At 42.7% G+C, this 27,009-nt stretch overlaps 1 protein-coding gene across 3 annotated transcripts; it reads left to right on the top strand.

Moving 5' to 3' along the window:
- The first annotated feature begins 604 nt into the window (after positions 1–604).
- bcar1 (BCAR1 scaffold protein, Cas family member) lies at positions 605–25,612 on the top strand. 3 transcript variants are annotated; one of them, XM_062065603.1, is made up of 6 exons: positions 605–770; positions 7,581–8,120; positions 12,913–13,047; positions 14,060–14,452; positions 21,175–22,011; positions 22,674–25,612. In XM_062065603.1, the coding sequence occupies exons 1-6, from the start codon at positions 735–737 to the stop codon at positions 23,157–23,159; spliced, it is 2,427 nt and encodes an 808-aa protein (XP_061921587.1). In that variant the 5' UTR covers positions 605–734; the 3' UTR covers positions 23,160–25,612. The 3 variants fall into 3 exon arrangements, with proteins under 3 accessions (XP_061921587.1, XP_061921589.1, XP_061921588.1); XM_062065605.1 differs by lacking the exon at positions 605–770 and adding an exon at positions 881–1,008; XM_062065604.1 differs by lacking the exon at positions 605–770 and adding an exon at positions 3,019–3,062.
- Positions 25,613–27,009: the final 1,397 nt, after the last annotated feature.

The raw sequence follows: 27,009 nt of genomic DNA, 5'->3' as shown, positions 1-27,009 counted from the left end.
ACCCATAGTAATAACATGACACAATTGTCCATCCCTCCATCCATTTTCTACCGCTTGTCCCTTTTGGGGTCGCGGGGGGTGCTGGAGCCTATCTCAGCTGCATTCGGGCGGAAGGCGGGGACCGGGGTACACCCTGGACAAGTCGCCACCTCATCGCAGGGCCAACACAGATAGACAGACAACATTCACACTCACACTCACATTCACACTATTGTTTTATATTAATTCTAAACATTTTTTGATGGTGAACTATCATTTATAACCGTCTTAGGCTAAATTTAGGCCCAAAGCAAAATTTTATTACAAATTTTTTTTAAACGTTTTATTTATCCGTCCATTAAATGATTTTTAAACTTTTCCTTCTTTTAATAAAACTTGGAATTTTTTTTTGATGCATGTTTTGTACTCAAACAAATTCATGAGAATGAATGACTCACGTTATGCGCCATGGATTTACATGTATACATTTGCACACCTGTACATTCTATGTGACCGCAGACGTAATGAGTAGTTTATTTTGAAATACATGCCTTTATTTTTAACGGACCAAACCGGATTTTTGGTCAAATCTGTGTGCTTGATATAGCGACTGCTAGTACAGTGGTACACTTCAGTACATGTTGTCTGCCTGCTCTTGCGCGCATTGAAGTCATACAAGGAAAAAGAAGTAAAGAAGAAAAAGAGTCAACACTGTAAAAGAAGAGCGTTACGTGAAGCCACATTGCCTCTGGGAAATGACTCTGCCGTTGGCTGACAAGCAGGCTAAAGTGGTCAGTGTCACTCTTATGTATACTTTATCGACATTAGCTTAAATGCTATAAGTAGTGCTATGCAGCAGTGCGATGTCGTGTTTTATTTATGTGTGTATTTTAGTTACACGGTGGTAATAAACATGTCAAAGGAACTGGAGTCTAGCATCCAAAGAATGGGCGGTACAGTATATACAGTAAGACCATTGTGGGCGAAGTGTCTAGCCCAAATACTACGGCAGTGACTGGTATGGATGGAGTAAGTGAATTGTTTGTTATTATTGTGTGAATGTTGATCATTGACACGCATTATTCTGCACCAACAGTTCTTGCATGTATGTTGTGTGATTCAAACATGAAAACATGCAGCAAGATAGCTATCTATTGAGACATTCCAAAAATATTCCAACATTTTCCATACACAAATTCCCCTTGATCTCAGAATTCTTAGTACTTCCACATTTGTCAACCAATTTAAACTATTCCAACATGAACACTTACGCATCTCCACACTTCCTATAATTCCACAATTTCCTTAACAAAAGTTATCTTTGATCTTCAGAATTCTTACTAGAGCTGCATCTATCAGTTATTTTAGTAATCTATGGATTAGTTTGTTTGATTAATCAAGTAATTGGATAACATACACTTTATAGCCACAATGCATATTTTAGGAAAAATAAATTAAATAAACGATTTTTCTGCTTACCCTAACCTTCATTTCCCCCCAGAATCATCAACTTTGTAATTGCACTTTTAACATTTATGCATTGCAGGATTTTCTCAACTTGCTATTAGATTTGTGGAATTGGGTGTGTGGTCAATATGACGCCATTATATAATTTGCATAATTGGTGCTGATGCATAAAGGCTAAAAAATGTATACATATATGTAAAAACAAATCAGTGTTATTAGTAAATGGTATTTTAATAGACTTTTTCTCATATTGTTTTGCTGTTGCTGCTTATGACTCAATGTTGAAGATTATTATTTATTTGCATGCAATGTACAATACTGCATTTTTATTTACAAGACAGGCGTTTTAAACTCGCACTTTATTGATCTGATTGATCATTTATGGTTACTTTTTATTGATTATTGATATCTCTATTGCCTTATTGGAGTTTATTTACTTGCATGCAATGTGCAATGCTACATTTTTGTTTACATTAGTATTTTATTCAAGACAGACATTTTAACTTTGCACTTTATTATTCTCATGTAGGAGATTAATATTTGCATGCAATGTGCAATGCTACATTTTTGTTAACAAGTAATTTGCTTAAGACATAAGTATTGGCTCCCAAAGGAAGCTCTTAATTTAGTTCTTTGAAAATGATTCCATATAAAGTACAATTTATGTGTGGTCTTAAAAGAACAACATTATTCAGATTAGAATTTTGCTGAGATTAAAATGCAGTGTATGCAGTGTCATTTCAAACTACTAGATTTGATCAAATAAAAGAAAAACTTGTTTTGAATTATCTGTCATTTGTATTCATTGTTTTCTTTAAAAAGTAGGGGAAAAAAATCATAAATACATTTTTTTTGGTGAAATAATCTGGGATTTTATTTTTAAAACCATATAGGCCATCTCTACTAGCAACACATCTAGCACCTTTTTAAAAAAATTCTGGTTACCTATTTTCCTCATTCAGTCATTATTATTTTTATCATTTTTTATTTCGTGTGTGTGTGTGTGTGTGTGTGTGTGTGTGTGTGTGTGTGTGTGTGTGTGTGTGTGTGTGTGTGTGTGTGTGTGTGTGTGTGTGTGTGTGTGTGTGTGTGTGTGCTAAAAAACAGAAAGAAAACATTCAAGCACAAAACCCAGTCAGGGCATGTTTCCTCAGCCCGTTTGGACACGCACCAACTACTTTTCCTCCCGGTCTACAAGTGTGTATTTCATGTTGTACACTTCTAGGAATAATATGTCTGCTGGTCCAGTAATAAGAAGGTGTGGTTTAGGAGGGAGTTTAGAGCATTGGTCAGATTGGAAAGGGGACATTTAAGAACTGGAAGCGACGTGTTGGGTTACACTGTCCTTTCCTCTGGCAAGTAGTAACAAACAATGTCATTCTTCTTGTGTGAGATCACAGAGTTGCTGTATGTGTGGAGATATGCTTGATAACTGAGGGCAAGATCATACAGGAAAGAAGAAGAAACATTCCAGGGAAGGGAGGGAGAAGGGCACAGAAGATCCGTGCAGAATTTGTGTCTCCCAATATTGCACACTTAAGTTCATGCACACACTTCACCGGGTTGAGAACTGGCCAAGTTAATATTGTGTGAATGAAAGGAAAATGAATTATCCGGTGAGTGTTTTTGTGTGTGTATTGTCGTCCCAGTTGTCAAAGTGTACTTGATGTGAATGAAAGGACAGCAATGACGACGTGACAGGAAGAATATGATCAAAGGAGGAGAAGGAGAGGGAAATATTTTTTTGTACATGAATGTTAATTGTGTTCAGTCGTTATGGTAAAGCATATCAGTGGTAATGCAATATACAATTGTCCTGCAAAATGTGAATTAGGTTCTCCCTGTGTGTGCAAAAAAAGACAAGTCAACAAGTTAGTGGAATGCATGCCAGGCAAGTACATAAACATCATGCACAAATATTTCTATCTGTATGAAAAAGTGGGTTTGTTACTGCAAATGATGATACAGTGAACTTGGAAACACTTGTAGAAGACCTATTGTTGTTTTGGTAGTCATTGTTCTTCTCCTACTTGATCACTGAAACGTGTGCCGTCATCAGTGAGCACAAGGAGCTTATTGTTTTAATGATTACACTTATTGTGTTTTCCGTCCATGTTTTCGAGTAAAGTTTCTTGTTGCATACATGCTATTTGTGCAGCATCTGATTTTTAATACACTAAGAAGCTGTTCAATATTGTTGTATATTCTCCGGATCAAATGAGAAAACATTTAGTGAAATATGCTAATTTGATCACAGTCTTCCCATTTATATAATAATACCCTTCATACCTTTGCTTCATGTCTTTCTTTGGAAACAGTGAATAACTTAATGCCATAAGAAATAGATTTAATGTAAAAAATGGATGGATCGGTATGCAATAATTTTCTTATAAGCAGAAAGTTGTTTTTGAACAATGATACCCCATTGGGATTACGTATATGGCTGGAAGAAGTAAAAAGCTTTGTTTAGGTCCTTAATGATATGGTGGAATATCATTCACATAAAATAACCACATAGGGCCTGATTTACTAGGATCCAAATACCACGCGTGAGACAGCGTATACAAAACATTAAATAGTGTGTACTATGAGCAGGCGTGTTGCCTGTGATCTACTAACAATGCGTGTGCAATTGAAAAGTGGTGAAGACTGCCTTATTTAAATGAGGATTTTGCGTGCCACATAGACAATCATTTTCTTCGTATTCATGTTATCATGCTCCTACCTGTGTGCGATGTGTTGAACCAGCGGCACACATCTATAATATGTAACACATTTTCTGATTCGCAATTCTAAACAACAGAAACATATGCACACTGACACTAATGTGTGCGAGGCTCTGGATCGCATCACCAGCACCTTTGTGCATCTGGAATGACTAAACACAAGAAAATGCATAATTAAGGACATATTTTCATGTAGGAGGTATATTATAGTAATCCATTCATCCATTTTCTACCGCTTGTCCTGTTCGAGGTCGCGGGGGGTGCTGGAGCGTATCTCAGCTGCATTCGGGCGGAAGGCGGGATACACCCTGGACAAGTCGCCACCTCATCGCAGGGCCAACACAGATAGACAGACAACATTCACACTCACATTCACACACTAGGGCCAATTTAGTGTTGCCAATCAACCTATCCCCAGGTGCATGTTTTTGGAGGTGGGAGGAAGCCGGAGTACCCGGAGGGAACCCACGCAGTCACGGAGAGAACATGCATACTCCACACAGAAAGTTCCCGAGCCCAGGATTGAACCCAGGACCTTCGTATTGTGAGGCACACGCACTAACCCCTGTGGCACCGTGCTGCCCATATTATAGTAATATATTTCCTAAATTTAAAAAAATTAACATTTAAAAAAAAAAATGCCAGCAGATACCAACTCGCATCAATTGAATTCATTTTGTTCAGCCCCGTAAGTCATCCAGCAGCAATACAATTATAAAATGAAATTGCTGAATAGACGATATGTCTAATATTTTTATTTCTGGCGGTCCACCAAAATGTTGACACACTCAAGACGAAGGATTCTCGTCTGTGCAGCGCGAGCACCGATCCTGCAGCCTTGTGTGGAACTGTCAAAACGGCAAATAGTGCTCGCAAAACGCGGAAGTGTGTTGATAAATCACATTGTGCGTTCTTTATAATTACATTTGCATTTTCTCCTCCCAGTATTGTGGCCGTTTTGATAGTAAGCATGTATTTTGCATATTAATGTAGACAATGACGCAAAATGGATGGCACAGCTTATTCTGCACACCTAACGGACGCAATCCACTTTGCACACGTTAAGTAGATCAGCTTTGCGTGTGGTATCAGGTTTGCACATGTTTTAGTGCACGCAAACCTTTAGTAAATCAGGCCCTTAATGTCTGCTTTTTTTGTTACTATATGGTATACTTGCCAACCTTGAGACCTCCGATTTCGGGAGGTGGGGGGCGTGGTCGGGGGTGGGGCAGGGGCGTGGTTGGGGGCGGGGGCGTGATTAAGAGGGGAGGAGTATATTTACAGCTAGAATTCACCAAGTCAAGTATTTCATATATATATATATATATATATATATATATATATATATATATATATATATATATATATATATATATATATATATATATATATATATATATACATATATATATATATATATATATATATATATATATATCCTGAAAATATGCAAACAAAACTGTGTTTAGATAATTGATACTTCAAACTTGCATAAATAAATCTTAAGGAATATAACATAACTTGGCTTCTGAGAGCTTGAGTTTGAGTTTGAGTTTGAGTTTGAGTTTATTTCGAACATGCAAGCATACAACATGATACATCACAATTTCCAGTTTCTCTTTTCAACATGTTCGAAAAGGAGTAGGAAGAATTCAAATTCAATTCAAAATGTAATGAATAAAATGCTAAAGTTGTTGATAAACAAGCAATTATTTTAATAATTAAATATGGTCATTTTAAATGAATTATTATGATCATTTAAAATTAATTATTTCAAATAGTTTATTTTGATGTATAATTCTATGGCTGGGTGTAATAAGGAGTCAGAAAAAATACAAATAAAAATACAATTAATTTTGATGTTTTTAGCAAAATATATTAAAAATGTATTTAGTTTTTTTCAAAAAAATTAATAAATATAGTTATTTTTAGGTAAGATAAACATATTAATACAATTTATTTCTAGTCTGGATGATTTAGTTCTTGTCACCCATTTAGTTGCCCTCCCGTCTCTTCCCCAAGGATGGCTCCATGAGCTGGGCAAACGCCTGGAGATGCCCTACGTCAGTGGTCCCCAACCTTTTTGTAGCTGCGGGCCGGTCAACGCTTGAAAATTTGTCCCACGAACCGGGGGGGGGGGGGGGGGTATTTTATTTTTATTTTTATTTTTCATAAAGAAATACCATCATGTGTGCTTATGGACTGTATCCCTGCAGACTGTATTGATCTATATTGATATATAATGTATATATTGTGTTTTTTACGTTAATTTAATAAAATAAAATAAATATTTTAATTTTTTTTTAATTTCTTGTGCGGCTCGGTACCAATCGGTCCGCGTGGTTGGGGACCACTGCCCTAAGTCAACAACACGGCCCGTCGGTGCGCAGCTCGTACATTACTTCACCCTCAGCAGCCTGACCAGCGTCGGCTTTGGCAACGTGTGCGCCAACACGGACGCCGAAAAGATCTTCTCCATCTGCACCATGTTCATCGGCGGTATGCCGGACGCCTTGTATGGAATAACGTGATTGGGCAGGCACACTGTTTATATCGTGGGAAAGCGGACGTGAAAAAAGGCTGTCCTCACTCAGGTCCGCATGGAGCTGGAGGGGGCGTGGCCTCCAGCGCCGGCTGAAAATCGGGAGATTTTCGGGAGAATATTTGTCCCGGGAGGTTTTCGGGAGAGGGGCTGAATTTCGGGAGTCTCCCGGAAAATCCGGGAGGGTTGGCAAGTATGCTATATGGCCTAGACAAGTCATCAGGCATTGTGGTTGTCTCTGCCTGTCAAGTCAAAAAGAACAGAAAAGTAACCGCATGAAGACAGCCCATCAAGTAAACAAGCTTTGACAGGCTTTGTGAGTGTGGTCACTTTGTTTTATTGAATACTCCACAAGTTTTGACAAGACCAATGAATCCAGAAACATTTCAACCTCAATGTAATTTATGAAACAATTGAAGAAATGATTAATGCTTTAAATCCCAAACATTGTACAGCTGGAGTATTTAATTTAATACAGTCTATTAAATTGATCATAATACATTAATTATTAAACACTACAACATTGTGCCATTAGAATAGTGTGGTCTTAAACTGGATTAAAAGCATGTATCGTATGTTGTTGACATTCATATCCGCCCCCTTTGATTGCCTGGAGTTGACCACTTGTTGGTCTGTTAAAGAAAAATATTGTTATTTTCTGTTGTTAACTGCACTAACATAGGGCCTGCAAGCAATGTTCCATTACACAGAACTGTGCTTCGCTCTTATTCATTTATTCTGCACATTATTGTCAACCTTTTTTCTTCAAAGGGTGTTCACATCCCTGCAAGTCAAAGGAAACCGTTTTCTAAATGTTACATTCAAGTCAATGAAAACATTTTGAACTTGTTCTTGTTCTCTTGCAGAATGTGTTGGCCAAGGCTTTGTATGACAATGTTGCGGAGTCTCCAGATGAACTGTCCTTTCGTAAGGGGGACATCCTAACCGTGTTGGAACGCAACACACAAGGACTAGATGGCTGGTGGCTCTGTTCACTCCACGGTCGCCAAGGCATTGTTCCTGCCAACCGTCTTAAGATCCTTGTTGGCATGTATGATGGCAAAGAACCCGGCACGATTGATCCAACCTCATCCTGTCATAGCCCCCAACTGCAGCGACTCCTTCATCCTGAACCTGTTCAGTACACACCCATGGCCTCAGTTTACTCTACCCCCAGTCCTGCACAGCCCAAATCGGATCCTGTCTACATGATTCCACCTAAACACGGCCCTAAACCAAGCACCCAGAGTTTGTATCAGGGTACTTCTGCCCCAAGTGGACCTCCTCTAAAGGTCAAGCTAAAAAACACCATCAAGGCAGTTGGTCAAGGGACTGGCAATGACGTGTACCAGGTTCCACACTCTCTGGACAAAAGGATCTGGGAGGACAGCAAACCACCTGATAAGGTAAGTAAATTGTGTGTGCTCCTAAATACTTCATAACATGAAAATAAAAAAACATTATTATACCACACCGAGCAACCCCTCCAGAACAATAATCCAAAAAATGTATGTAATAGTAGTTTTATGTATATATATATATATATATATATATATATATATATATATATATATATATATATATATATATATATATATATATATATATATATATATATATATATATATATATATATATATATATAACTGGCAGTCCAGATTGGTCCTAAAATGATGGGTCGTATTTGTGGTGTGTCGGAATGTGGTCATCTCGCACACAAGAAACAGGGGAACTGCACTTTTTTTTTTTTGCCTATTGTTAACAATCCTTATGAGAGACAAGACAAAAGTTTTTTGTTGTTGTTTTTTTTGCATTCTAGTTTGTAATAAATGGCTTGTCCTAGGTGACTTGCAATGCAGCTAATGGGAACACTCCATTCTGCCTCTAAATCACTTTGAAAAAGCATCCAAAAACTGCCAACAATACTTAATTTATGTTACGTAACCTGTATAATAACCAGGCTGTAGCGACATTGTTATTGTAAGAGCTGAGGAACTCTTTTTCTAGCGTAGTAACACATCGTCTTGCGACGACATTAGCCGTAAGCTAGCAGCTGAATGGCTTTTGAGTTTGTAATGCGCAAGACAATACGAAAGGATACCAATCTGTACTGAATAAAAACCATGAACTATCATATATATCTGTAAAGTATTAGCCCACATTTCATGTTTTTTTTGTAGAGAGCTATCTCGACAGCGTATGTAGTTGTAATAACAGGCATGATGCATATATTATGATCAATATTACAGTGACTCACTCGACAGACAGTTGTGCGTTTGATCCAGCTGGCCAGGGACATTTTTTTCTGGTTTAGTATGGGTAAGCACTCCATTTATGTCAGCATCGCTTGACTCCAAGTTCCACATGTGCAGCGTCAAGTCACGCCGACTTCACTCTCTCGTCTTCCGTATGCTCCAATGTTTTACTCTCTTTCTGTGCTCGCTTTTATAAGCAGCAGTTCATTCTCCGAGACGGTGTGGCTCGGTTGTTTTTAATGCATTCTAAATATTAAATAAGTTTGATCAAAAGTCTGCTTACAATGGAGCCTAATGGAGCCGCTCTATATTTCTGCCTATAAAGCCCTTAACAACATCCAAACACCTCCATTAAGGTTTTATATACATACTATAAGTATATATGTCATATGTCATGGGCATATTCATAATAACATTTCATATTTACGTATTTTGATAATTTTAAGCATTCCCAGTGCATTAATTTTTAAAACGCATCACAACCTTCTCGGTTTTTTTCCTTCATCACTGATTACTACTCACTGCAGACTTCATGAGAGCCAACAAACATAATTAAAAAACCACTTACTGCACGAGGTCTGCTGTCATTACGATGCCAACTGCTAGGATGTTCACATATTCCTTTTCAGATGAAGAATGACTCATAATCCTTGTGAAGGACGGGGGGGGGGGGAGACCAAGCGTTTTTTTCGTGTCTTCTCTATTCCTGGATCTAAATTGGATGTCAAAGTGTCGAAATATGTCCTCAGCCTTCTTCTTTCAGGTGAGAGGCATGATTTATGATCTACAATAAACTTACAAGGAGCAGGGAAGCGAGAAAACAGCAAACCACTTCGATGATGTTTGAGGGGAGGAATTCCCGGTGTTGTGTTCACACAAAAAAAAAAAGCCACGGATGTAGCTTACTGCTCGGTTGTGAATGGAAAAGCTTAATGTCATTAATACAGTTAGCTCCCTCTTTTGACACTTCTCCTTCGACTCCTGTCCTTACACGGTACATTGGTGACACCGACGTCTGTCCTGCTGAAGTTTCCAGGACTGAACAGCAGATCGAACAACGTGACATGGCAAATTCCGCCATTCTCTAATTGCCTGAGTTTTGGGAGTCGTCTGCGACAACGTGGTTCGCGCAGGCTGAGGCTTAGTTAGCCCTCCGTGGTATTATGGACGATGCCACACGTTATTACCATGTCGTGTCGGCACTCGAGAGTGCCCCGGCAGCCAGAGCAATAAGCTTCCTTACATTCCCTCCTGCCCAGGACAAATATGCAGGTTTCAAAGCTTACCTCCTCAAAATTTTTGAACTGTCACGGTCAAAATGAGCCTGACCTCTTCTTGCTATTCAGGGCATGGGAGACAGCAAACCCTCTGAACACATGGAGATGATGTTGAACCTGCTGGGAACAGAAAAGCTGAATTTCCTCTTCATAGAGTTGTTTTTGCGACACATGCGACCACACGTCCAGACCACGCTCGCTAATACAGCTATTACTGAGCCACATGCATTGGAAGAGGAAGCAGACCGATTCTTCCTGGCCACCCAGCGCTTCACCCCTGACGTACTGGCCCTGACGTGCAGTCACGTTCCCACAGGCGTCAGTGTGCACCCGGGCAGGGGGCACACTGCCACCAACAGTCGTGCCAGCCCTGGTTTGTGCTACTTTCACGCACGTCCCCAGTCACTCTCACCACGGATGCATCCTACTGCGCCGTCGGCGCTGTGCTGGAGCAATGGGTCGATGGTGCCTGGCACCTGCTTACCTTTATCAGCCGTCAGCTGGTTTCCAGGAAGCGTAAGTACAGCACCTTTGACAGAGCTGCTTGACATCTGGTTGGGTCGTGAGTTTAAGTTTTTTGTGGCCCTCACATTCTCCATGTCGAATGTAGCTGAGCCGTGGTCCGCCCACCAGCAACGCCAGCTGTCATTCATCTCAGAGTACACCACAGACATCAAACACATAGCGGCCAATTCCATTGTGGTCGCTGACAGACTCTCCAGATTGATCATCGGCACGATGCATCTGGGTCTAGACTACTCGTGCATGGGTGCGGAACTGGCCTCTGACCACAGGATTCTGACACTAAGGGGTTCAGACACTGGACTGCGCCTTGAGGAGGTCGAGGTCGGCGACTCATGGGTCAGGCTGTGGTGCGATCTCTCAACAGGCCAGACCCCTAGTTGCAGTTGGCTGGCAGCAGGCTGTTTTTGAGGCGATCCACGGTCTCTCCCACCCGAACAGAAAGGTGTCTGTGAGGCTGGTGGCTCAGAAGTTCGCCTGAAAGGGGCTGAAGAAGGATGTGCGGGCCTGGGTCGACTCATGTGTGACCTGTCAGCGCGCAAAAGTGCACTACCACACCAAGGCCCCGCTGGAGCCGTGTGAGGTCCCCGAAAGGAGGTTATGGCTGGAAGCCGTTCCCCTCACGTCAACGTCGTCCACTGAGGTGGCCCGGGCGTTCGTCAGCACGTGGGTCGCACTCTTCGGAACCCCTTCAGACCTTTTCTTGGACCGGGGTGCGCAGTTTACCTCGCAGATCTGGAATGCGGTCGCCGGGGTACTAGGGGTCAAGCTGTACAGCACCACTGCTTACCACCCCAAGACTAACGGTTTGTGTAAGAGATTCCACCGCTCCATGAAGGCTGCCCTGCGTGCTGCTTTGACTGACGGTAACTGGGTACACAAACTTTCCTGGGTCATGCTAGGCCTCAGGAACTCCCCCAAAGACGACCTGCAGTTCTCGTCTGCAGAGCTTGTCTACGGCCAGTTGCTGCGAGTACCGGGGATTTCATTTCGGAGGTAAATACACCCTGGTCTGCGGCCTTGCAGCAGTCTTCCCTGCGGGAGGCCGCCAGGGCTTTCGCACCCGTCCTTTCGTCACAGCATGGTACTGTTGCTTGGCGGATTTGGTTTTCATTTGTCACAAAGCCCGCCGAGGACCTTTGTGCCATTTAAGGTCCTACAGGGCGGCGATAAGAGCATGGTCGTGGACGTTGGGGGCATACCTGAAACTGTTTCCATCGATAGGATCAAGCCGGCCCTCGTCGCTATCTCAAAGACATTGGAATTCCAATGCCCAACCCCCCTTTTCCAGTCAGTGTGCCCTCTGCCCTGTCAGCACCGTTCCCCCCCCCCCCCCCCCCCCCCCAGCCATGGCCCTCCCTCCTTTGGCCACTGCCGTTTCTACCCACCGTGGTCTGACCATCATTGTGAGGATTTTGACTATGGGTGAATTCTGAGGGGTTGTGTAGTGGGTTTACATAATTCATCCACGGAACTTGAGTATGTTTAGAGAGTTCCGGTTAGATGGGTTTTGAGGGGACGCATTTCCGTTGTTGTGTTCACACTAAAAAAGCCACGGATATAGAATACTGTTCTTTTGTTTTGGAAAAGCTGAATGTGTTCAAAACAGTCAGCTCCCCCTTTTGACACTCCTCCTTTGACTTTCGTCCTTACACACTATATTATAAACATAGGGACACGCTATAAATAGTTTGTCTGTGTTAGCATTTATAGTAACAATATCACTAATACTTGGTTAATATTCAAGTCACGAAATGTAAATGGAATATTGTTGGCGGTTTTTAGATGGTTATTTATTGGGTTTTATGGGCGGAGTAGAGGACCTCCCATTGGCTCCGCTGTAAGCAGACTTTTATTTACGAGTTAGAATGCATTATTTTTTAAAATCCATCCGTCGTCATGTCTTTCATAATGATTGTGAAAGGAAAAAAGTGCATTTCCCTTTTAAATAGTTCTGATCAAAGTAACACTGAGGTTGCCTATTATGCTACTTGAGGCAAGTGTAATGCCATTTAAAGCTGCATCATACATTTGCCATCAAGTTTTCTAAGTCATAACTCCAATTTCATCAACACTTTGTAATTGTTGTTTGTTGTCTTTGAGCTATTGTCATGTCAGGAATCTGACCATATCTTTTTCTTTAGGTGGTTCTTTCCACTCGAGCCTGTGATACAGTGAACACTTACCATGATAAATATGATCTTCCACCCATGCGTCAACCGCCATCCAATCAAAATATATATGATGTGCCTCCAACCCGCGATCACTACAATACACAGGTCAGTTGAAAGCACAGGTGGATCACACATCACAGGTAGGTCTAACTGCTTGGTTTGATGCTTGGTGCAACTCCAGGGGTGCCCTTCTGCACTCCTGCTCTGCTTCCTCATTTAAGTCTTAAATAGTGCCCTTCAAGATAAAACTGTCTTATCTGTCCTTTGAAATACACTCTATTACCTGAGTTAAAGTTAAAGTTAAAGTTAAAGTTAAAGTACCACTGATAGTCACACACACACACACACTAGTGTATGTCATACTAGTATCGAATTTGTTGCATCAAGTTTATGTTAACAACAGATGCTTTGTGGAAATTCAGGTAATGGAGGAATAATTGCTCGTTGGACATTGAAGTGCAAAACTTCTGTTTACATCACCAAGTGAGTGCAGTGCTATGTTCATGCTGGCTTTCAAATGTGCTTTAACAAAATTGAAAAATAAGAAAGGATGTACAGAGGAGGAAATGCTGGTCTAAGGACATTTTTGAAAGAAAAATCCAAACTAAAAAATTAAAACAATGTTTTTTGTCATCCCCCCTCCCTGGGAGGGGGTCTAGACCACTATTTTAAAAGCACTGATTTAAGCTAAGATAATCATCATCTTAGTTAGATCAATGTTGTCAAAAAACAGATATTCACAAAGACTGCTTTATTTGAAAGTAATATGATGTTTAAAAGTCCACATTTTATTTCTATACATTGCTGCACTAGTGAAGTGACCGTTTTTATAGTTATTAAATTCCTATGAAAGCGTGAATATTTTGTAAAAGTTTCTAGAGAGGAGAGCAGCCCCGCCAAAAGTGGGCTGGACACCATCTCTCCTAATAAGCCCATGCTTGACCCAGTAACTGACACTTGCTTATTCAAGTAAACAATAAATGTCATGCAATAACAGCACTTTTTGAAAGTGGCCATAAAGAAGCAGTGCAAACCACTCAGCCCTGTGCTATTTCAATTTGTTTGAATCATGAATGAAATACATTTTTAATCAAATGTGTTTATTGATTTTCCTTAGGTTTATGATTTCCCACCCACAGTCATTAGAGATGATCCTGACACTCATCAAATGAAAGATGAAACCTATGATGTGCCATCCCATTTAAGCAGAAAACAAACCCAAGGCTTCACACCAGAATATGGCCAAAATATGGCCAGTCGTCCTAATGATGACATCCAAGACAATCCAATCCCTGAGGACGTGTATGATGTCCCACCTCCATTGCTGAGCAACAAACATTTATATGCAGACAGTACCAAAGTCAGCAAGCGGGCTGAGGATATCTACGACATTCCAGTTAGCCTGCGCACTGGCAGTCACCCCAGCCGGGGTGTTTATGACTTCCCAAGAGAGCAAGAGGAGAAGGGAAGGCAGAGGGAAGACATGTGTGTCTATGATGTCCCACCACAGGTAGGAGACAGAATACATTTATTGTGCGCAACAATTTATTTCTATACCTCTTATCTGTTCAGGAACCAATGCTAGCTTACCTGAGTTGAGAAGCATAGTGTCACACAGTCACACAATCACAAAGCAATTTAAATGACCCAAGGTCACATACAGACAACCAACCATCTACATTTACACTTTACTGACTCCCAAAGTTCTTTACAGTGACACCTATTTTTCATTTTCTCCACATTCACACACTGATGGTGGTAAACTACATTTGTAGCCACAGCTGCCCTGGGGTAAACTGACGGAAACATGGCTGCCGATATGTCCGATATGTATTCCCATGTCTATCGATCTATGTCATATAGAAATGGAAAGTTGATTTATTGCTACGGTCCTAAACTATCAGTAAAAATATGAAATATTTAGTGAGGGTGTTGTGAGATCTTTCATTTGGATATGTGTATCACAAAAGTATTTTTTAAACATTAGTCAAGAATGTGAAAAAATCATGTAAGAAGTCCTTGTTATGTTCATCACGTTATGACACAGTTGAATCCTGTCGGACCACCGTACAGATGAACGTGTTACATAATGACTGCCTGGGCTGACAGTAGTAAGGACTGGCAAGAAGAACATACAAATGACATGGTATTGGAGGGTAGCAGCTGTGTCAAAGTCGTATTGTGAACTTCTCTGTGTGAGAATTTCTTTTGAAGATTAATAAAGTATCGATCTATATTTCTATATATCAATTGTTACTGTTGACAAATTATTAACATAAGGATGTTGTATAATGTTGCTGCAAAATGTGCACATGGTAGGTGTGCATCTGAATTTGGGGCTATGACTTAACATTTGTTTGGAGAGTGTATTTCAGAGGTTTGCGTTGTGTCTTTTTTAACTCTGTGCTCTAGAGTACCCATAGACTTTCTATGCCATGCACACAGATAACACAATAGAAGGGGGCCTCATGTATCAAGCTTGCATATTTGTAAGGAGGCGTGGTCTGGGTGTGCCAAACCATACACACATCTGCGGTCGTAGATTGCCATGTAACAAAAAATGTCCTTCGATTTGTGTGTGTGAACACTTTAATACAAATGAATTTTTACTTGCGTACGCCGTTTTCGGGATTTGATCGTACGTTCAATTTTATTAGGAAAGCCACTCAACTCTCTGTACATGAGGCCCCGGGTGACTCAACGGTTCCATACGTCTATTAGTGACAGAGAAAAGGAGGGTGGCAATCAAGCACCGCCCTCCATTGTTAGCCACTGAAATCGGTCACTCATTAGCAATATTTTTTTTTAGAAATACGCAAGGAGTGTGAGCAGCGTGATTAATGGTGCAGTCTTGAGTGCTGCTTAGCTCACATTCTAATGCATGATTTGTGCTGTATCATTGCTGCCTTGCCTTTTGCTTAGTGTATGTGGTGCACATGTCTTGCTTTGGCCAATTTATGAGCTTGCAATTACACAAATGAACCCCTTCCAATCTTTCAGCTCCCCTAATTTCTGTATGGGTTGTCAACAGTACTTAGAATGGTCCTTGCCACTGTTGTCGCCACAACTTTTTCTGAAGAGTATAAGAACCCGGTCTCCTGGTTTAATGTTATTGAATGGCGCCAGGAATTTGTTCCGATGGGTCATGAAGTATTAAATCTCCTGGTTTGATGTTACAGAGTGGCTTCATTTTTCTGTTGTCTGTTAATAGATAAACATTGCATAGGATTCACACAAAAAGTCCTTAGTGTATTGTTAAACTTTACAGCAGTCTTTTGTTGAACAGTCAAAGGTTGGGTCAACTGGAAAACTTAACAAGATTTATAAAAAACTGGTCTCAGGCAAATGTTACAGAGTTGGTCCCACTCCTTCAAAGGAATCTGCGGGTCAGTCAAGAGTAAGAATGAGCCCCGATGGGTAGTCTTCATCCTCTTTATTGGATAATGGGGGACAAGTCCAGTGTGTTCAAAGTTCAGTGATGGTTGGGGCCATTTCTGCAGCATGGGTGAGGATGTGTTTTTAAATATTTCTGTCTTTGACACCTCAAGTCCTGTATTTTGTTTTCTTAATCAGATGTAGGTGAGATTTACTATTACAATAATCATGAACATTAACATGTAAGACTAAACATAATCGAAAAAGCAGCTTGCAAGCATAATTGAAGAAGCAAGGGAAGGATAGAACAAAGGCCTAAGACATCAAATTGGCCTCTCTTAGATGAAAACAATTTAATGTGTGTTCATACTTTTAGTCTAAGGCAGTGGTTCTTAACCTGGGTTCGATCGAACCCTAGGGGTTCGGTATGTCTGCCTCAGGGGTTCGGTGGAGCCTCCGCCGCGGAGGTCAAGACACACCCGACTCATCGTGTAAATAAAAACTTCTCCCTATTGGCATATTATGGATATGGCAACAGCAGAAGTCACACTGATTTGCAGGTGTGTAATTTGTTGTGAGTTCATGCACTGTGTTGGTTTTGTTCTTTGAACAAGGTGATGTTCATGCACGGTTCATTTTGTGCACCCGTAAAAAAACATAACTTTGTCTTGAATTAAAAAAAAAACAGTTTATTTTTCACTAAAGAAGGGTTCGGTGAATGCGCATATGAAACTGGTGGGGTTCGGTACCTCCAACAAAGTTAAGAACCACTGGTCTAAGGAATGTATCCAGTGGATTTAAGTAAAATAAAATGTAGAGCAAAATGGTATATAATTCTAACAGTATTTTCACACAAGAAAGTGTCTGCAGAGGCTGCCCTTCCTCCGAAACCTTGGCAACGTGGTGACACATACAGAGAGATTGTACTTATCTATAATTGTTTGATGTGCTTGGAATCTGCAGTTGTTTACAAATGTTTACAAAAGACTTCCCCAGCTCGTGTAAATGTACAGTTCCCTCGCTAAGATTCTCACTGAGTTCCGAGGCCTGTCCCATTGTTCTGAGTATTGGTTGATCAATGGGGCGGTGTGACTCAGTTGGAAGACCGGCCGTGGTTCGATCCCTGCATCCTTGCCACTTCCGTTGTGCCTTTGGGCAAGATACTTTACCCATCTGCTCCCAGTGCCACCCACACTGATTTAAATGCCATCCATCCATCCATCTTCTTCCGCTTATCCGAGGTCGGGTCGCGGGGGCAGCAGCTTAAGCAGGGAAGCCCAGACTTCCCTCTCCCCAGCCACTTCGTCCAGCTCCTCCCGGGGGATCCCGAGGCGTTCCCAGGCCAGCCGGGAGACATAGTCTTCCCAACGTGTCCTGGGTCTTCCCCGTGGCCTCCTACCGGTCGGACGTGCCCTAAACACCTCCCTAGGGAGGCGTTCGGGTGGCATCCTGACCAGATGCCCGAACCACCTCATCTGCCTCCTCTCGATGTGGAGGAGCAGCGGCTTTACTTTGAGCTCCCCCCGGATGGCAGAGCTTCTCACCCTATCTCTAAGGGAGAGCCCCGCCACCCGGCGGAGGAAACTCATTTCGGCCGCTTGTACCCGTGATCTTGTCCTTTCGGTCATAACCCAAAGCTCATGACCATAGGTGAGGATGGGAACGTAGATCGACCGGTAAATTGAGAGCTTTGCCTTCCGGCTCAGCTCCTTCTTCACCACAACGGATCGATACAGCGTCCGCATTACTGAAGACGCCGCACCGATCCGCCTGTCGATCTCACGATCCACTCTTCCCTCACTCGTGAACAAGACTTCGAGGTACTTGAACTCCTCCACTTGGGGCAGGGTCTCCTCCGCAACCCGGAGATGGCACTCCACCCTTTTCCGGGCGAGAACCATGGATTCGGACTTGGAGGTGCTGATTCTCATCCCAGTCGCTTCACACTCAGCTGCGAACCGATCCAGCGAGAGCTGAAGATCCTGGCCAGATGAAGCCATCAGGACCACATCATCTGCAAAAAGCAGAGACCTAATCCTGCAGCCACCAAACCAGATCCCCTCAACGCCTTGACTGCGCCTAGAAATTCTGTCCATAAAAGTTATGAACAGAATCGGTGACAAAGGGCAGCCTTGGCGGAGTCCAACTCTCACTGGAAACGTGTCCGACTTACTGCCGTCAATGCGGACCAAACTCTGGCACTGATCATACAGGGAGTGGACCGCCACAATCAGACAGTCCGATACCCCATACTCTCTGAGCACTCCCCACAGGACTTCCCGAGGGACACGGTCGAATGCCTTCTCCAAGTCCACAAAACACATGTAGACTGGTTGGGCAAACTCCCATGCACCCTCAAGGACCCTGCCGAGAGTATAGAGCTGGTCCACAGTTCCACGACCAGGACGAAAACCACACTGTTCCTCCTGAATCCGAGGTTCGACTATCCGGCGTAGCCTCCTCTCCAGCACACCTGAATAGACCTTACCGGGAAGGCTGAGGAGTGTGATCCCACGATAGTTAGAACAAACCCTCCGGTTCCCCTTCTTAAAGAGAGGAACCACCACCCCGGTCTGCCAATCCAGAGGTACCGCCCCCGATGTCCACGCAATGCTGCAGAGTCTTGTCAACCAAGACAGCCCCACAGCATCCAGAGCCTTAAGGAACTCTGGGCGGATCTCATCCACCCCCGGGGCCTTGCCACCGAGGAGCTTTTTAACTACCTCAGCAACCTCAGCCCCAGAAATAGGAGAGCCCACCACAGATTCCCCAGGAACTACTTCCTCATAGGAAGACGTGTTGGTGGGATTGAGGAGGTCTTCGAAGTATTCCCTCCACCGATCCACAACATCCGCAGTCGAGGTCAGCAGAACACCATCCTCACCATACACGGTGTTGATAGTGCACTGCTTCCCCTTCCTGAGGCGGTGGATGGTGGTCCAGAATCGCTTCGAAGCCGTCCGGAAGTCGTTTTCCATGGCTTCCCCGAACTCCTCCCATGTCCGAGTTTTTGCCTCCGCGACCGCCGAAGCCGCACACCGCTTGGCCTGTCGGTACCTGTCCGCTGTCTAAGGAGTCCTATGAGCCAAAAGAACCCGATAGGACTCCTTCTTCAGCTTGACGGCATCCCTCACCGCCGGTGTCCACCAACGGGTTCTAGGATTACCGCCACGACAGGCACCAACTACCTTGCGGCCACAGCTCCAATCAGCCGCCTCGACAATAGAGGTGCGGAACATGGTCCGTTCGGACTCAATGTCCAGCACCTCCCTCGTGACATGTTCAAAGTTCTTCCGGAGGTGGGAATTGAAACTCTCTCTGACAGGAGACTTTGCCAGACGTTCCCAGCAAACCCTCACAATGCGTTTGGGCCTGCCAGGTCTGTCCGGGATCCTCCCCCACCATCGCAGCCAACTCACCACCAGGTGGTGATCGGTAGAAAGCTCCGCCCCTCTCTTCACCCAAGTGTCCAAAACATGAGGCTGCAAATCCGACGACACAACTACAAAGTCGATCATGGAACTGCGGCCTAGGGTGTCCTGTTGCCAAGTGCACATATGGACACCCTTATGTTTGAACATGGTGTTTGTTATGGACAATCTGTGACGGGCACAAAAGTCCAATAACAAAACACCGCTCGGGTTCAGATCCGGGCAGCCATTCTTCCCAATCACGCCTCTCCAGGTTTCACTGTCGCTGCCAACATGAGCATTGAAGTCCCCCAGTAGAACGAGGGAATCACCCGGGGGAGCACTCTCAAGTACTCCCTCGAGTGAATCCAAAAAGGGTGGGTACTCTGAGCTGCGGTTTGGCGCGTAAGCGCAAACCACAGTCAGGACCCGTTCCCCCACCCGAAGGCGGAGGGAAGCTACCCTCTCGTCCACCGGGTTGCACTCCAACATGCAGGCTCTGAGCCGGGGGGCAACAAGAATTGCCACCCCAGCCCGTCGCCTCTCACTGCCGGCAACGCCAGAGTAGAAGAGAGTCCAGCCCCTCTCGAGAGAACTGGTTCCAGAGCCCTTGCTGTGCGTCGAAGTGAGTCCGACTATGTCTAGTCGGAACTTCTCCACCTCGCGCACTAGCTCAGGCTCCTTCACCCCCAGCGAGGTGACGTTCCACGTCCCAAGAGCTAGCTTCTGTAGCCGAGGATCGGACCGCCAAGTGCCCTGCCTTCGGCTGCCGTCCAGCTCACATCGCACCCGACCTCTATGACCCCTGCTATGGGTGGTGAGCCCATTGAGGGGGAACCCACGTTGCCTCTTCGGGCTGTGCCCGGCCGGGCCCCATGGGGACAGGCCCGGCCACCAGGCGCTCGCCATCGTGCCCCACCTCCGGGCCTGGCTCCAGAGGGGGGCCCCGGTGACCCGCGTCCGGGCGAGGGAAATCTGGGTCCATCGGTTTTATTTTTCATTGAGGTCTTCGAGCTGCTCTTTGTCTGATCCCTCACCTAGGACCAGTTTGTCTTGGGAGACCCTACCAGGGGGCATAAAGCCCCCGGACAACATAGCTCCTAGGATCATTGGGACACGCAAACTCCTCTACCACGGTAAGGTGGCAGCACAGAGAGGAGTAGATTTCACAGAGATTTGATTTAAATGTAACTTACATAATGCGTTTTACGATGTAAAGCGCTTTGAGTCACTAGAGAAAAGCCCTATATAAATATAAGTTAATTCACTTCACAATGAGTCCTGTTAATGCTGCCAAAGAGAAACCACCAGCTCCAGTCAATCATGATCACTAAGTTAACAAGGCTTGGAGTTTTCAAGTTTAGACATGAATGTGAATGTCGTCAAATGTTTTCATTCAAAGCGTTTTCTTTCTGCAAAGCCGCTAAAAACAAACTGTTTTTTTCAGGTGATCCGTGAGGCCCAGGTCACTAGTGAGGAGCCCCACGCGGCCTTCAAGCGACACTCAGCCTCAAGCACAGGGAGCACACTGAGCAACAACTCTGCTTCATCCTCAGACATGCTCTGTGACACAGAGTCATCAGCCCCCAGCTTCTTTGCAGCAAAACCCCTTCTGTTGGACCTGGAGAAAGCCATGGAGCGCCTTACCCGTCTTCAACAAGCTGTGGACTTAAGTGTTGCTATGATGATGTCAATCATCACAAGCAACTGGCGTAGTCCTGATAAGCTGGAGGGGAATCTTCCTGCCATTCACCAGGCTGCTGATGGAGTGTGCGCCACTCTGCGAGACTTTCTAGAATTTTCGCACGGTGCTGTGGCAAATGCCAGCCAAGCCACAGACCGCTCCTTGCAGACCAAATTGGCCCAACAGGTGGGTAAATTGGAGGAGGTCTTTCAGAGTGTAACTATGCAGACTCAGAGTTTAGATACCGTTTCTTGGACAGACCTCATCAAATCACAACCAGGTGGAGATGTCTTAGATCAACTAATCATAACAACCCGTGGGATTCCAGAAGACACCAAACAGCTCACTTCTTTTCTGCATGGCAATGCCTCTTTGCTTTTCAAACGGAGCCACCAGCCACAGCTTCCTCCATTGCCAGGACAGATAAACAGTCACATGACAGGAAGTGGGAGCTATCAAGCGGGAGAGAGGATCAACATTCAGTCACGGCCATTACCGCCGCCACCAAAGTTTGCAGCTGCAGAGGAAGACACTGTTGTAGACGACTCTTATGAGAGCACAGAAGGATGGATGGAGGACTATGACTATGTTCATCTACAGGTACACACAGTATGCATTTAATTACATACACTATTAACTGACGATACACCAGTATACAAAAACAACCACACATTTCTCTGCAGTGTAGCCAGTTTCATAGCGTTATTGATCCACATTAGGGATATAACGATAAATTGTAATAATGATAAAACACTACAATAAAGCAATTCAAAACTGCTATGCTGCTTTGGCAATAATTGATAAAGTAAATAAAACACAATAAAAGTGCAAACAAAATGAAAAAATATATGCCCTATAGACATTATATATTTGGGGAAAATGTTCGGCTAAAATATAAACTTAAATATTACAGACGTTTTAGAAATACGGCTGTAAATGTCACAATGACAGCGTTCAAAGCAATGTTAAATTAGCAATTATCTCTATGGGCTTTTACATAGACACAACTGTGACGCTGCTAAATAAAACTAAAACATGTTGACTCAGTGATGAATAAAAGTTTAGCAGAAGCAAAGTATTGTTATACCCATGAAGTAATTTGGTCCATCAAAGTAGAACTACAGTGGCAAACACCTGCAGAGCACGGCGACCATGTTGATGATCAACTACTGAAGTGACCAGTTGCCATAACAAAGTGGTTTATGCCTACTATCATGTTTCACTTGTGTCATTTATTAACTAGCCTACTCCTCTTTCAACAGATGAAACAGTCAGAGCGGCAGGAAGCGGGCCGACCAATCAACAAGGACGTGACTGGACAGGACAACTCCTCTTCCAAGCTGTGCCTTGCTGACCGCCAACTCCTCCTTTTTTATCTGGAGCAGTCAGAGCGGAACTTCGCAAGCGTGAACGACGCCATCGCCGCCTTCTCCGCCGCCGTCAACTCCAACCAGCCGCCCAAGATCTTTGTGGCGCACAGCAAGTTGCTCATCATCGCCACTTACAAGCTGGTCTTCATCGGGGACACGCTCTCCCGTCAGGCCAAGTCACCTCGGGTGCGAGCCCAGATAGGTCAGAACAGCAGCACACTCTGTAATCAACTCAAAGACTTTGTCATCAGTACCAAGGCGGCATCACTCCAGTACCCGTCACCAGGAGCTTCCCGGGAGATGAGTGAGAGGGTGAAGGAGCTGGCAGGATGTACACACACATTCAAAAAGGTTCTTGGACAGTTGGCGATGGTTTAATTGGCCAGGAGGATACATGTGATTGACAGAACAAAGGAACCTACCTAATCTACACCAGAGTGATGTATATTGGTGTACTATCACTACTACTACTACTACTATCTGTACTATTGTGTATACCTTTCCCTGGGCCCGTTTTAATTGCAGATTGACAAAATCAATACTTTCAGTGGGCTTCAATGTGATTGTTGTGACTGCTAAAATATGTATATTTTTTGTAAAGAAGTAATGCACCTTTTTTTTTAGAGCCTCACCATGTTGGAAAGGTTTTCTTCCATAAGAAAAGTTGCCCAGACCATACTTATCTCTTTTTTGTGCTGCTATATGAGATATATACAGTAATTATAATATGTAATCATTTTGGAATGTTTGTACAATTAACATGAATGTGTGTACAGTGACTGGAAACAGATGCACTTTTGCTTGTTTAGTTTAGTATGTGCTAAGAGTCAGGAAAAAAATACTTTACTATACAGTCGTCCCTCACTACAAATATTGTGGCATCATCACATCGTGGATTATTTTCAAGCATATTCTCCAATTTCAAGCATCAAAGTAGCGAAATAAACCAAAAATAACAATACTCAAGTAGCATTGGCCACTAGAGTAGACCAAAACAAATCAGAGCGTACTGTTTAGTATTGTGGCCACTGATTGGCTGAGCCTCAGGCAGCATTACTATTGTGGATTAAGAGTGAAAAGGTGACTAAATGTTGTTGTTTCATATCTAGAAGGCTGTCATAATGTAAAAACATCTTTAGAGGGTCGTATACAGGTTTTTTATGCTCGAACCATGAAAATATCGAATTTATGAATAATGATTGCTACTTTGCTGAAATGTATTTGTTCGAAACCAATTAACAGCAATAAACGAGGGACGACTGTATTTACCCAATCTTGTAAAAATGTGGTTTGACGACATTTCTTCTTTGGTCTGGGTTCTTGGTCGGTCATTCCAAATCATTCACTGTCTTTTGGGGAACTCGTTCTTTTGTTCATTTTAATATTTCAGACCTAAAGCTCAAGTTGAAGCTAAACAAAACCACCATGCAGGTATGGTGTGCATATTAAGGTTGTAGTCATGGTTGGATACTTACCAGTGCTCACATGGATGTCAAATATTTTTGTATCATTTAATAATCAACAACTAGAAGTCATTGTAGTTGTGAAGTTTTTGGGGCCTTACAGGCAAACATGGGTTTACCTTCTGCCATCTAGTGGAACAGCATTGAATTGCCTGCCACTATACGTCACTGACAGACAAAACAACAACAACAAAAGAAATTAAGGATCATATTCAAACCAATGACGTGGAATTACACCCAATGATGACAGTGTTGGGAATCCCTCCATTAGACACTTAACCATCATTGCAACTAATCATTAACTATCAAAACTGACATACTTTAAAATGAAATAACATACATCATAAGGAATCATTAAGAAAGTTGTGTAGTTGTTTGTATAGTTTTACACTTTTTATGTAGGTGTCAGTCAAATGTTTTATATTTTAAGGGAGGGAATGTGTGGGAATTGGGTTAGATTTGGTCCAAAGTTTTAAAGAAGAAAAGAAACAAACAAGGTGAAGTTAGAAGAGCTGGACTAATTTAGGACCTTTCTGCCAGAGGATTCCAAGGAGTAGACTGGCCTATCTTCCAAGATATTAAGTTGATCGTTATGTTTATGTGTATTCAACTGTAAATGTCTCCATATTTTCTAATTGATTGCATCATTATTGAACAAGAAGTTTCATTGTCTGATGTTTTAATCCACTTAAGAACATTCTGAATAGGCAACGTATCTCCAACCTACAGCCTTCCCTTGATTATCACTCTTAATTTCTTCCAGACATGACTGCAATAAATTAATTTCCACCAAGTACGAATTATTTATTGTAAATCAAATATAGCCAGAGGATAAAAAACACTTCATGACCTTCGAAATAAATGTTTCATGAAAACCCCTACAAACAGAAAATACCTTTAAACTGTGAAATCCAATATAGTAATGCTGTCTGAGGCTGAGCCAATCAGTGAAGTGAAGTGAATTCTATTTATATAGCGCTTTTCTCTAGTGACTCAAAGCGCTTTACACAGTGAAACCCCAATATCTAAGTTACATTTAAACCAGTGCGGGTGGCACTGAGAGCAGGTGGGTAAAGTGTCTTGCCCAAGGACACAACGGCAGTGACTAGGATGGCGGAAGCGGGGATCGAACCTGCAACCCTCAGGTTGATGGCACGGCCACTCTACCAACCGAGCTATACCGCCCCAGACCCAATCAGTGCCTACGATACTGAACAGCGCGCTCTGATTTCGTCTCATGGCCAACTACTACTGACGTATTGGTATTTTGTTACTTTAGTCATTTTTATGTTTGAAAATGCTTAATTTAGGACCAAAAAATGTGGAATATGCTTTATAAAATAAAGTGGCGGGCCATGCGTTTCCCACCTTGGCCTTTAATGATGTCCTGTGTCCAATGATTACTGCTCTGAAAATACCATCATTTATGTCACCACATGACCATTGCTGGAGAAATACTATACAGAAACACATTTACACACTACTGTGCATTGAATCACCACCAACAGTGTACAAAACAGGTTATTCTCCGGCACATTTAAAAATCAATAACCCCGCATCCGCAATAAAACATATCTTATGTGGTACTGTCAAAATTAAAATTTCAAAAAACTTATTAAACATGAAAAAATAAAGTATCTGAACTCCCAACTTGTAGAACCCATTCCAGCTTCCGGGGTTGGCTGACATGGTTTCACAAGATGTAGTTTCTCTTTAAATATCCTTCTTGAAAATGGCCTTGCAAATATATGTGTTGTCTTGTTTAATCCTAAAAGATGCAGACGAGGCGTGTTGGGGGGGAGATCGACCAGGCTTGATGGAAGCAGAGAAACATTTCTCAGCGAGTGAAAGTTACAGCAGCGTTGTTATGGAGACTTTTTTCCGTGCATGGCTGGCTGCCTCGTTTCTATTGGGCACGCGCTGCGTTTAAACACTTCCAAAAAATAGTTTTTAAAATTGCTACCCAGCGGTACATTATACATACACTTATGCAGATCTTGAATAACTGTTCCTTTCAAATAGTTCTTCAAAAGACTGGCGAATATTTTTTTTACAGACATTGTTTTTTGTTTTTTTTATCAAAGAAACAATCAGTTAGTCAGTCAGTTATAAAATGAGATTTGGATCTAAATATACTCTATGGATAGGCTCCAGCACCCCGCGACCCCGAGAGGGACAAGCAGTAGAATATGGATGGATGGTGGGTATTATTCTGAAACACTAATAATTTAATTTATGTTTTCATTGCAAACATTCCATAAGGTGGTTCTATATCATTTGTGTTAAAAAGGCTCTTAAACGGCGTTCTGAAAAAAGGTGCTGCTTCATTAAAAAAAAAGAGTTGCGTAAACCAATAGTTTGCAGCATAAGTAACGGACAGATTTTGATGACATTTTCAGAAAATGTCCAATATAGGTCATGGAACAAGTGCTTTTGCAGTTTTTATTTATTTATTATTATGCATATTGTTGTGGTTTACTAGGGGAGGTGACGGCAACAGACACTAGATGGCAGTATGGGCAATTATTTATTATATATATAGTTACATACATATATATATATATATAATAATGATAATTAACAATACTAATAAACTAGAATGGAGTGTGACAAAATCCAAGAGTGTATGAGAGTGACTGTGTGTGTAGATTAGCTGAAGTGTGTGTTACCAAGTGTTGCACGAGAGAAGAGGAAGTCCAGGGGCAGGCAGGTGATCCGGGGAGGTAGAGAGGCGTCAGTATCCAGGGACGAGCAAGGAGTCGGGG

Source organism: Entelurus aequoreus, linkage group LG12 (genome assembly GCF_033978785.1).
Source record: "Entelurus aequoreus isolate RoL-2023_Sb linkage group LG12, RoL_Eaeq_v1.1, whole genome shotgun sequence".
Lineage (NCBI taxonomy): Eukaryota > Metazoa > Chordata > Actinopteri > Syngnathiformes > Syngnathidae > Entelurus > Entelurus aequoreus.
This window is presented reverse-complemented; position numbering and strand designations above follow the sequence as displayed.

Bases quoted from the DNA above. Each gene is read 5' to 3' on its own strand.
- bcar1 (XM_062065603.1), top strand. From the start codon at position 735: ATGACTCTGCCGTTGGCTGACAAGCAGGCTAAAGTG. The intron at 13,048-14,059 runs GTCAGTTGAAAG...GATTTTCCTTAG, and splicing joins GCGATCACTACAATACACAG to GTTTATGATTTCCCACCCAC. The intron at 14,453-21,174 runs GTAGGAGACAGA...TGTTTTTTTCAG, and splicing joins TCTATGATGTCCCACCACAG to GTGATCCGTGAGGCCCAGGT.